General features: G+C 45.2%; 1 protein-coding gene across 1 annotated transcript; it reads right to left on the bottom strand.

Annotated features, from left to right (window-relative positions):
* Positions 1–5,471: 5,471 nt before the first annotated feature.
* LOC125546106 (SNF2 domain-containing protein / helicase domain-containing protein / F-box family protein) lies at positions 5,472–11,554 on the bottom strand. The gene is made up of 8 exons (XM_048710249.2): positions 10,850–11,554; positions 7,647–10,160; positions 7,352–7,559; positions 7,017–7,268; positions 6,885–6,944; positions 6,376–6,506; positions 5,883–5,997; positions 5,472–5,796 (listed from the first exon to the last, which is right to left on the bottom strand). Exons 1-8 carry the CDS (start codon positions 11,308–11,310, stop codon positions 5,629–5,631), a joined length of 3,909 nt encoding a protein of 1,302 aa, XP_048566206.1. The 5' UTR covers positions 11,311–11,554; the 3' UTR covers positions 5,472–5,628.
* Between the last annotated feature and the right edge of the window lie 1,712 nt (positions 11,555–13,266).

Below are 13,266 nucleotides of genomic sequence, written 5' to 3' on the forward strand. Positions count from 1 at the left end.
AATTTAATTTGCACTTTCCCACTAACATGTAGGAAGATTTCAGTTAATATGGTTGACCACAGATGGAGTGCAGTCTAGAAGTTAGAATGATGGTACGCTCTATCCTGCTATCCAGGGTACACAAGAATAGTGGGATTTGTACTACTAGAAATATTACATATGCTTTTATCTTTAGCAGCCTTCCACCCAGTCATTCTTTGCAGGGGACCTTTGGTTATGAGTTCTAATAATTGAAATTTGCATGTAGTCATCAAGCCTTACTCAGACACATGTTTTGTCTATGTTTTGTATTTTACACCCTCCGTTCCTAAATATAAGTCCTTTTAGAGATTTCAATACGGATTACATACGAAACAAAATGAGTGAATCTACATTCTAAAATATGTCTATATACATTTATATGTAGTCCCTATTGAGAACTCTAAACAGATTTATATTTAGAAACAGAGGGAGTATATCCAAATGAATCATGGTATGCGCATGGATGGCATTCTTCCCTGAATAAACATATATTGGTGATCATCAGGCACAATGTTCTACAAATGGAGCTCCCTAGAGATAGTTGTATAGTACTATCTGTTAATTTTGAACTACATGCCGTATCTGTAATGAGTGGTCTAAGCTATAAAACTGCTACTCCTGTTCATGTGCGCCTATCATTATCCATGATGCTTGTCTTTGCTTCTAAGCCTAATAGATTTTATGCATGTGCATTGTTCGTAATGTATTTCTGCTATTGTATCTTATATTTCCAACACCAAGATGCTCATGTCAGTGCTTCTAAGCCTCATATATTTTATGCATGTACATTGCCCATAAAGGATTTTTGTTGTTGTATCATCTTGGGCTGCCTATCTCCTCACTAATCTAAGCCTACTGTCATACAGACACGTTAACAAATATAATAGCTAGATTGATGCACACAATCCCGCCTCAAGAGGCGCAACCAGGTGGCGCCCCAACTACTAGTCGGTATAAGAAAACCGACCAGCTATGTCGAGGTGGGCCAACTCCAATGCGTCATTTGGTCCGGGCGTGTCCGTTTAAGGCGAGACGGACACAAATCGCGACCCAACATGCGGGAGCAAATGGATGCTAGTCCGTTTTTTATCCGCCATCGATCTATTTTCGGCCCAAATTTGGGCCCCGTTTGCATTGAAACGGACAGGGTGCGGATGGGCGGGACACACGTCCTTGTTATTCTCTGGCTCGTCTGTCAGTGGAATAGTCCCCTTCCCTGTTCTTCTCTGGCTCGTCTGTCAGTGGAATAGTCCCCTTTTCCCCTTCCCCTACGCGGCTTGCCCCAGCGCCTGCCCCCCGCCATAACCGTCGTCGCCCATTTTCCGACTGCTTCTTTGCTGTCCAGCCCGGCCACCCAAACCCCCGACGCATCCACAATCCCACCGCCCCTCCTGCTTTCGTAGAAGTTCTTGTCGGCGTTTGTGGGGTTTTGTCGCCGCATCAAGTACCAGGGAAACTATGTCAGCCGGCGACGAACATCGGCCACAACACCGTCCACCTAGCACTGCAAGGTTGTCTGTCGCCAGCCGTCAATGTTCCTACAAGTCTGCTACCTGTGAAAAGAGGCCGGGGTCTTCACCGACCGCGCCTCCACCTCGTCCACAAGGTGTTCGACAATTTGCCTGCAAGGTACAATGGATAGTGGGGACGAATAGTTTTTTCAACAACTACATTTGTTCATCGGATGACAAAGAGCTCTGTGCCGATTACTTTGAGGATTCCCCGCTCTTCAAACCCCATCTTTTCCAGCGCTGCTTCTGGATAGCGAAACATGTGCTCAATCGTATTTGGGAGGGAGTGGTAGCATATGGACCCATACTTTGAGTGCAAGGAGGATGCCCTTGGCAAAATTGGCATCTTCGCTTACCAGAGATGCATTGTAGCTATTTGTATGCTTGCATAAAGATCTTGTGGATGAGTACGTTTGTATGAGGTGTCAAATCAATGTACAGTTTTTGCAAGGCCATGGTAGCAGTGTTTGGCCCTGAGTACTTGAGGGAGCCAAATGCCGCAAATATAACCCCATTTTTGGCGATCAATGCAGATAGAGGCTTTTCGGGAATACTTGGCAGCATAGATTGTATGCACTAGAAGTGAAAGAACTATCCATTTGTTGGCAGGGGTAGTACAAGGGCATGTGAAAGGTTGCGTTGTTATACTAGAAGCGGTGGCTTCACAATATCATTGGATATGATGCTCTTTCTTCGGCATGGCTGATTCTAACAATGATATCAACGTGCTTCAGCGTTCTTCAGTGTTCGCAAGGCTTGTGGAAGGCCGCTGCCGAGAGGTCAACTTTGATATCAATTGCCATGATTACAACAAGGGATACTACCTAGCTGACAATATTTATTCTCAGTGGTCAACTCTTGTGAAGACAATATCCAACCTGGATGGAGAGAAACAACAGAGACTTGTCCAAAGCACAAGAGAGTGCTCGGAGGAACATGGAACGTGCTTTTGGTGTGCTTCAATCTCGATGGAGTATCGTTCGACACCCTAAACTGATATGGAGCACCGAGAATCTTTGGTAGGTGATGACTGCTTATATGATCATGCACAACAAGATCATGAAGGATGAACTTGATAACAACATATGCGACCAAGGGTTCGAATATCAGGGTGAAAATATATTGCCTGAGCACTAAGAATCGGCAATGTTTGAAGACGTTACCCAGTTCCATCATGAGACGCATGATTGACATACTCATATGCAAATCCAAAATGACTTGGTTGAGCACATGTAGAATGACATTGGCAACTAGTGGATGTACCGGTTCATTTTCTTTCCATGTATTCAAGACAATTTCGATTGGGTTGTAAACTTTATGTTTTTTATTCGGTTGCGGAACTATTTGCAATGTTTAGTTTATTTGGTAGTAAAACTATTTGCGATGTTTAGTTTAAAGATTGTCTGCATTTGACCTTTGATTGGCCATGACGGACCATATACGTTGGCTGTGTTGGGCGCACTGCCAACGCATCCAGAAAAACAGCCGGACACCACCCCTTTTCTCGATATAAACAGATAAAATACGAACAAAACGAACGTTTGTTTGGAGTTGTGCGTTGGAGTTGGCGTGAGCTTCCATGCTGCAAATGCTCGGGAGAGAATTCCTTATTTAACACTATCTTAAATTTTCTTGCCCTATTTGACACTGAAAAACTTTTTCTTCCTTATATAATAGAAAGTTTAAATTTTGTTCCTTTTGTAACACTTTCATCAATTTTGACTACTAATGGTGTTAAATGGCACCTGAAAAGACGACTTTACCCATGATGCAATTTGTGACAAAAATTATTCAAACGACCAAAGAAGGCGTTATTTACATGGTTGAAGAAGCTGGCAGACATTTCGAATAAACGCTGGCCAACCAAGCTTAGTGGTCGAGTAAACAAAACAAAGTTGCCAACATAATTTAAGCTGGATGTTAGTTATCGCGTTTCTTCTTGTTAATTAGCCGTTCAAAAACAAGTCAACCAACCTACATACTGGTGTCTTGCAAAGATGCAGAGACGCCTGCACGCACCAAGCAACATCAGTCCATAAGGGCAGGAGATGATCGACCTCAAAAGGTATGCTCTACACTCGTAGAAAAAAAGGGTTTCTATATTGTCCTATAGTACCTCAGCATCTGCACGTATATTGTTTCTCCATGGACCTGAAATACCTGACGGTGTCATGGTGCACTGAAACTTCATTGTTCATGTAACCACCAAAAATATTGTTGCCTTTTTATTCCTGTGAATAATGCACTAGAGGTAAAATCGTTTTTTTCACATGTCAATTAACAACGTAAGTACTCAAAACGGATGAAAGTGTCAAAAAAGGAACAAAATTTAGACTTGGTGTTATATAAGGAAAGAAAAGTTTTTCAGTGTTAAATAGAGAAACAACATTTAAAACAGTGTTAAATAAGGAATTCTTTCAATGCTCGGGGTTTGTCCGCGCGGGCGACTCGGGCCATCTTGACCACGCCCAAGAGCATGTCTCACTACGCTCCGCCTCCACGACCACGTTTCTGATGCCGACGCCGCCGCAAGCTGGGCCCACCTGGCAGTGGCTGTAACCGTCGGGCTGGCGAGGCAGCGGACCGGCCCGGGCCGAAGGGCATGTAGATTAGCTTAGACAGCCATCGTCTGTAGCATGTGTCCATGTCACCTAAAGACTGTAATGTAGACACAAGCTGTCTTTTTAGATGTCTGTACAAGAAACCGTAAAAATGCATGAAGTACGGCATGTATGATCTACCACCGTTCTTCTTGTTTGCTGCAGTGAGCATAATGAACTCGACCCTGTCATCCTCGTAGTTACCGTCACCGGCCGCCACCCCATGTCGCTGCACCTGCAGCGGGAGAAGAAGAAGAAGCGCGAGCTCCATCTCCGGCCGTCGCCGCCCCCACCGTCTCCACCCTCGGGCCGGTCATCACCTCTCTCCCCGCCCCAAACAATAACCACTGCCCCTGCCCTCTTCCGGGCACCACACGTCCTGCCTTTCTTCAGTGAGGATGACGATGCAGGGGATGGTCTCGTCCAGATCCGTCCAGCGATCGAGAAGAAAAAAAATCACCGGATTGGGTTCCTGGAGAACGGGATCTATGGCGCTTTGGGGGAGAAACTGAAAACTACAAACACTTGAGCGTCTGCCGAAACTGCAGACGCCCTTCTTCTCTCTCCTCCTTCTTTTTCCTCCACGTAGACCGTCTGTCGATTGCTTAGTTTCGTTTTGTTTCGCGTATAAAATTTAGTCAAAGTCAAACTACACAAAGTTTCTTTTGCTCCGCGTATAAAATTTGATCAAAGTCAAACTACACAAAGTTTAACAAATTTACATTAAAAATATGAACATCTATAATACTAAAACTATATAGTATGAAAATACAGTTTATCATGCATTTGACAATATTAAATTCATATTATGAATGATGATGTTTTTCAATATAAAGTTAGCCAAACTTTATAAAGATTAATTTTGATCAAATTTTATATGTAGACTAAAAAGAAACGGAGGGAGTATCGACTATTGGGAAGTAACAGTCCGGAGGATGGCAATTTGGGCAAGAGCAGCGGTCGACTCCACTACCCAATTCGAGTGCCACTGCTTGCTTCTTATTCTAATTCGATGGGTCCCACATGGAGGAGAGTGCATGTACCACCAACTCAAATCTGTATAAGTAGGAAAGAAGATGCATGGGTATAGATTTAAGTTGCAAATCCAAAATTAGTTCCTGCTACATCCTGTCACAAAGGCGAGTTGCTACAGGGAGCTGCTTTCAGAGAAATAATGTAGAGTATGCACGCGCATATTTTGCTATGTAGAGTATGCAGCAGAAATCCACTACTTCGATTTTACTTTTTCCTCATTTAATTAGCTAGTAGGAGTATTATTCATCTGTTATAAGAAATCAAGTGGAGATTATATCGCGCTCCTATCAACGAGACTGCAGTCTGAAGCCAAAAAACAAGAACATCTGTTAAAAGGAAAAGCACATAGTTCCCACCCAAAGACCATCAAAGTTCTGTTTATTTCTGCTGCAAAAGAATGACTTGGAAGGACCACGTTATCTCAAAACAAAAGAAACAAACAAAGAACTTATGGTGACTGTTCAATTTATACTAGCATCTATGCATGCCGTGTTAGATCCTTTCACAAAGGTGAGTTTCGCCAGATAACTACTTTCGGCGAAATCGTGTAGGCTACGGTGAGGACGAGCCCCTTCATTCTCGGTGCCGCCTGCACCTTTATTAACCATATTTCTGCAAGCGCTAGAGTCCTGCGAACAAAGCATATATTTTTATCGGCAAGGTTTGATGATATATTTCACAATGCAATGTTACGGACGATGGGATCCACACAAACCTGCAGAAGTTGGAGCATTTGCTCCTCGATGGTACCGCGCATAGCCAGGGTCTCAACATTTATTGGACGGGTTGCACCCATTCTATGTGCGCGACTAATAACTTGCTCCTCCATACTAATAATCGCAAAAAAAAGGACCATCATCAATACCGGTCAGTCACACACACGCAAGTGGTGACAACTTGATAGTTAATAAGACATCCCCCAAATGGTTAACTTCAGTGCCAAACACCAGTAGGAATACAAATTACCCATGGTTGATAGATGTAAAGCAGTATGATTTTTTTTAGCTATAGCATTTGGTAGTCAATTATTTTATACTCCCTCTGTAAACTAATATAAGAGTGTTTAAATCACTATTTTAGTTATCTAAATGCTCTTATATTAATTTACAGAGGAAGTACGTTTATTTGCATCCCCAAAAAAATGTGTACCCTATTAGTCTAATGCATGACCAAATGACAGTATGTCAGTAATTCAGCAATTAGATTACCTCCTATCCCATATGGGTTCCATCAGAAAAACATGATTCACAAAACTCAAATCAAGGCCCAGTGCTGCAGTGCCATCCATCAGTAAAGCCATGCATGTTGGATCCTCCTTAAACTTCGTCAATGCACTTCTCTGAAAAGAATTGTGGCAATACCCAGATGAGTCACAAAATGTTTTTGACACATGCCAATCATTTACCAAATTTTCCCTAATTAGAGAGTCAAATTTGCTCCATTGTAAAAAGGAGGACATGCAGGCCATCAGGGTAGTGGAAGGGAATGGGAGACACTAGATAGGAAGGGACAGGGATGAGAACAAGATGGGGAAACGTGGTATACATGATCACCAGTAAGGTCCACCAAGCCAAAAAAAATTGCCATGTCCCAATTCAATAAAAATGTTGCCTTTTTGGGGAAAGATAAGCACGCTGTAGCAAATACACCTAGTAACCTAGTTACCTAGATATGTGTTACATTACAGGTAGACAGAAGAAAGAAGAATGACACATACCTTAGTGCCTAAAGGCATGGGACTGTACATTCCAGCATATGTTATTCCAGCAATAGTCAGCTGAACAGAAGGATCATTAACCAACTAATTCATACTCTTAAGTAAAATACAAGCATGGGCATTACAATTTACCTGCTGCTCAATAACATGAATATGCTCCAGAAACTGAGAGAATATGATTACTTTGTCAGGCAATGTCTGTGGTAACCTGGTCTGCAGGTTATCATCATCTTGATAAGACGATGTAGTAGCAGGACCAGCACCAATGGTTATGTTAGTCGAGTGCACATGTTTCATGTTAGCTTCTCGCAAACTTCTCAACTTGTCAATCAAGTAAGCAACTTTGCTGCTAGTCGTTGACTGCCAATCTGGATCCCAGTCATCCTGCATAAAATGGAGAAAATAAATACTCTGACAACAAAGTGCCTGAAAAAATTGCATGGCATCACATAGCTCTGAGTACAGACCTGCTTATATGAAGGCTGCAGTTCAATTAGATCCTTTGGGACTGGCCATTTTGGGTTCGGATTTTCTGGACGTGCACGAGTTTCGGGAGACTGCATCTCGTAGTTGTTCCCACATTCTATGCATTTCTCACTATCCAAAGCTACACAATCATGGCACAGCAGATGCCGACAAGGTGTTATAACAGGTAAGCGGCACCAATCTCGACACCTGAAGAGAGCAATATGAATGTTTGAGCAAGTCAGATTATCTGATTGATAGATAATATGCTTTAGTTATTATTAAACACTTCCATACCTGATACAATCGGTGCCATTTAAAAGAGCAAATCTTATGGATTGATATTCCTCTGAAGAAGGATCAAGACCCCCCTGCATCAACTCATCCATAGTTTCTTGTATATCATGACCAGCCTCTGCTACTTTAATATGCCCAGCAACACAGCAAGACAACCGGACATTTCTTATAGTAGTAGTACGAAATTTCCACTGCTTGGGATTCAGAAGTGATTCAACATGGGAAGGGTCATTCCAATCAGCCATCAGTATATTCCGGCGAATAGTAACGACCAGTTCATTGTAACTTTTCGCATGCCCTTCACTGAAGTCTACAAATGTTATTCTTTTTATGCAAGGAGGGATGTTTTTGAGATCTGCTTTTCTTGCACTAATCATGGACCTCCGAAGTAGCTCCACAAGACGAATGCGCCCCTCTTCCATTTGTGCCTCAAAGGGCCTATGAATTCCAGACTCCCATGAGTGGTAGTTTTCACCATAAGCTTCTTCATGAAGAAACTTGAGCATGGGGTGAAGATGAGCAACCTGACTAGTTGGTGTGTTCGGTGTAGGTGTACCAGTTAAAATCCACCTGTTTGAAGCAACCAAAGAAACGGCCATCTGCAATTTGTTTGTCAGGGCAAGACTGGAACCTAAAGTGTGTCCTTCATCTAATATTACCCTAAACCAATGGATCTGCTTTAAAACACTTTTCTTACTTGGTCCCCATTCTGCGCTTAATCTGCTAAATGTGGTTATGACAATGTCATAGTCCCAAGCAAGGATGTGAGCAGGCGGCCTCTTGTGATCTCCCCATGCATAAACATTAAGTGTATCTGAAGAAACATGACGTTGTATTTGTGTTGTCCAGTGATCAATCAAATTAGCAGGCACAACTATCAAGGTCGCCCTAGATAAATATAACCTCACTAAATCCAGCGGTTTTTCAAGAGCAATTCCAAGCGCGGCCGAGTCGAAGGCCAAATCATCAAGCATAGATGGATAATACCACCGAGTCACACCTTGCTCAATCTTCCTCACAAGGCCGAATGCTTGAAATAACTTGAAATATGGGCGGGCACCCTTGCCTGTGGTTGCCCGTGCATCTAGAACTGGACGTGTCAAACCAACTGATTCCATCTCGAGATGTTTCCTGAGAGGAAGCTGTGCCAACCACAATAAAGCCTTCTTGGTTTCAGAGTTGATCAAAGAAATATTATCTTTCAATATGTTTGCAAAAAATGATACATTCTGCTCATTTCCCGGCAACGCATCTTTCTTGTAAAATCCTGGCAAATAGGTTATCTTTGTCTTGAAATCCCAGGATTCCTCTGAAGCAGTGCATGTCTTCCGTGCAGCATCGGCATTCATACTGCAAAACCAAGCCGTAGTAGAATCGAGAACAGTTCCATCTGATAACCTCCGCCACTTTCTGCAAGCATCACACTGAACCCATGTCTCACTTAACTCGGACGCGGTGCCTCTCTTCCTTTTACTGCCAACTGAATCTTTGCTGTAAGCATCCATGAGGTTTTTCCTGACACTTTTTAAGTTTTTGGTGACCTTTAGTACTTGAGTAGCTGGCGTTGGATGTGGATTGCATGATTCTGGCGACTTCTCACTTGAAACATGCATGTTGACCGGCGATAGACCAGGGTCTACTAACCTGCCTCTCTTCCTTGATGATCTTGTACTGGGAACAGAGTCACCATTATGAGATAGCTCACTTGAACATGGATCTTCTTTAACAACGTTCTTCCCCATGAGCCTTTTTGATTCAGACAAATTGTTTGAACAGTTGCTGGTGTTGAATTCATAGTATCCATACTTTTTATCTGGTTTATGAGTGCACCACTTTATATCCACCCCTCTTGGAGGTTCCGCTAACGTTCCATGCGTTTTGAGAATAAGAGACAATGCAGTCACTGTCTTCCCTAATCCAGGTTCGTCACAGAACATACCTCCACAGAAATCGTTTATGGTTGGAGCAATCCCAGTGAATATTTCACCAGAGGAAACATTTATGAAGAAAGGAAAGCCATCCTCAGTGCAGAAATTCTTGCAGAGAGGATGCGGTAAGGGCTCAGGGTTTTGCTCTCGCCTCAACATCCATTCGACAGCCGCCTCTTGATGAGGAAAAAGCTTAAGCTTCATGCAAGGCATAATAGAGGCAGCAAGAGTCCTTATGTGATGACAAGTAGCTGCCGCTCTTATCAAATCCCCGGGTTTAAGGCGAATCAGCACCTTATTCAATATATCATCAGGGATAGACCAGATACCTATTTCATCCGATATAACATCTGGTATTATTGTTGTTATCTGCATCCCCTTCTCCACCCTAACACTGGGGAGAACTTTGAAGATTTCATGCAGGTCAAATGACTTGTCATTATTCGATACAGATGATATCTGATGAAGCTCGCAGCCAAGGACATGACAGTCAGTGCAGCTCCAAATATACTGGTCATCAGGATGTGGATTGTCATGAGAAGTCCAGTCAAAAGCAACTAAAGCATTCCTAGCATCCCAGTTGCAACTGCAAAAGAACATTGCCTTAGACTAGGAGTTAAGCAGCATCAACAGGAGGATTGCTGAAATGGTAAACCAAACCTACACGCAGAGCTGCAGTACTGATCAACCGTGTGCATAATAAGATAGCTAAAATTAAATGCACTAACCATCTGGAATTAGGAAGCTATCTTGATTAATTTTCGAAATGTCGTGTGGACAAGCCTACAAGCTTCTTATTAATTTCAGTCAAATCATGGTGATCTGTCAACATCTGAGTTGCAAAAACTTCCATCACAACTTGAGATGCAGGCCAAGTGCATTACTGACTAGGAATTAGCAAATTTGACACATTACTGACTAGCAAGTATCAAATGCAGAGAACATAGGAGGACAAAATTTCTGACGCTTCAGATCATCACAGTTACACAAGGCAGCCAGCTAATAGTAGTAGCAGTGCTAAACTGATCGCACAATGCAGAGAACCAACAGTAGCAGTAATAAATTCCCCGCGTCAGAAGCCCGTAACCGCCACAAATCGCCACTAAAATGACAAAATCCTGCCTGCCCGACACCCCACCAGGCTCTACACATTGCCTCGGAAAGGCGGGCAAGTGCCGCCCTGGATCCGAAGAAGGCGATCGTGCCACTTTAATTTAAATTCCACCGGGCAGAGCCAGGGGAAACAGATGCAGAGGAAGGGGGGACGGCACTGACCTGAGGTGCTTGAACACGGCGGCGGCCGCGGAGGAGCGCGAGCGCGGGAACTTCCACCCGGACCAGGCGGCGACGGGGAGGTACACGTCGACGAGCACCACAACCCTGACCTCCTCCGCCTCCTCCTCCCCCCTGGCGACGACCCGGAGCACCCTGCCCTCCACCTCGACGCAGCGCGCGGCGACGAGCGCCCTGAGCTGGCGCACGACGCTGGTGCCGCCGCCGCCGGTGGCCCGCCACCTGACCGAGCCCCGCGGGGCGAGGCCCGGGCGCCCGCCCGCCGCGTCGTCGGGGAGCGGCGCGAGCGGCGCGGCCCCGCATGCGGAGAGCGAGCAGGGGGCGAGCGGGCGGATGGATTGGGCGTCGGAGGACGGGACCGAGACCACCACGCGCAGGTACCCGCCCAGCTTCCGGTGCGCGGGCGCGGCGTCCCCGCCGCCCGCGGCCACGACAACGGCCATGGCGGGCGATCGGTCAGTTAGGGGGGAGTGGATGCTAGGGTTAGGGCGGGCTAGTGTTCTCCCATTGGGGGAGTCCGGGGGTGTGACGGGTCGCCGCCGCGGCGGATCGCGCGGGAACTTCGGCCTGATTTCGGGTTGGGGTCTGGGGCGGCGAGGTGGAGGTGGAAGAGGGAACGGCGGCAGGAGATCAGGGGATGGATGGGAGGGGAGGGGAGCGAGGCGTGGCGTAACGACCGGAAGACCCACGCGGGGTAAAGTCTCTTCGCGGTTGAGCCTTGATCGGATCGGATGCGCCCGTGTGGCCCCGGTGTGTGCTTACGTCTGTTTTTTTTTTTTGACTGGTGGGGGCGGCGGGTTTGCGGGACCCGATGGCATAGGGGGTTCTCTATTGTAACCCACGGAGGCCACGACACGCGGAAAAAGAAAACACGGGAGCCACTAATTAACGAGCGCTCCTTCAAGAGCCTCGCAACCACTAGTAGAAAACAGGGCTTTGGTCCAGGCCCGGTCAGCCCATTAGTCCCGGTTCAGTCCAGAACCGGGACCAATGGGGGCATTGGAACCGGTTCGTGAGCCCAGAGGGCCGGCCGGCCCACGTGGGCCATTGGTCCCAGTTCATCTGGACCTTTTGGTCCCGCTTGGTGGGACGAACCGGAACCAATGGGCCTCGCTCCTGACCCATCACCATTGATCCCGGTTGGTGGCTTGAACCGGGACCAAAGGGGCCTTTGGTCCCGGTTCAAGCCACCAACCGGGACCAATGAGGTGCCTATATATACCCCCTCGCGTAAGAGCAGAGCACACTGCTTTGTTTTTCTCTGGCCGAGGGGGAGAGGGCTTGGTGGTGCTCTAGCTCACCTTCTATGCACACAAGGTGTTCGATGGAATGCCCGAGCCACACTACTTAAGCTTTTATTATTGCATCTTATATAGTGTGATGGTTTTGGTATCCGCCCCTGTCGGCCCTTGTCCTGTCTATGATTCGGATGTGGTATATATATTATCTTTATAACTATTGGTTCATTTATTGTTTATGAAAATTATGCTGACCAACGTGACATAGATTTTATTTATGTAGGATGTATGTGAATCGGAAATGCCAACCGACCCTATTGTCGAGAGGTTAAATTTAGTTGAAGAAGAAAACAATTTGTTGAAGGAAAAAATAAAAAAAATTGAGGAGGAGAAAATGATATTGGAGTTGCATGTTGCGGATGTCGTCGATGATCACAAGATCAAGATGGATGCAATGCGCTTGAAGATTAGAAAGATTAGAAAATATGTCATTCATACCGAGGCTTGGTATCATTATGCCGTTGGATCAATTGTTACCTTGGTTGGCGATTATGATCGCATTTGTTTTCGCATTGAAATGTTTTACATAGTTTCAATGTATGGTTTAATTAATTAGATGCTGTGGAGAGTTGTATGTTGTTAGATGAGAACTATATATGCACTTTGGTTTTAATGTGATGATGAACTTCTATTAATTTGGACACTTAATTATATATAATGCACGTAGATGAACCGGCAATGGATGTACGGTGACAGACACACCTGCGAGTACATCAAGGGCGTGCATGAGTTTCTCGATGCGGCTGAGGCAAATAAGCAGAATGGTTTTATGTGTTGTCCATACACTGAATGTGGGAATACGAGGTCTTACTCTAACCGGAAAATCCTTCACTCCCACCTGCTTTACAAGGGTTTCATGCCACATTATAATGTTTGGACGAAGCACGGAGAAATAGGGGTTATGATGGAAGACGGCGAAGAAGAAGAGTACGATGACAACTATGTGCCCCCTGAATACGGTGATGCTGCAACGGGGGGAGCTGGTGAAGATCAAGAGGAACCAAACGATGTGCCCAATGATGCTGCAACGGGTGAAGCTGCTGAAGATCAAGAGGAACCAGATGATGTGCCCGATGATGATGATCTCCGCCGGGTCATTGT

The sequence above is a fragment of the Triticum urartu genome, chromosome 3A, assembly GCF_056163025.1.
Source record: "Triticum urartu cultivar PI428250 chromosome 3A, HENAU_Tu73, whole genome shotgun sequence".
NCBI lineage: Eukaryota > Viridiplantae > Streptophyta > Magnoliopsida > Poales > Poaceae > Triticum > Triticum urartu.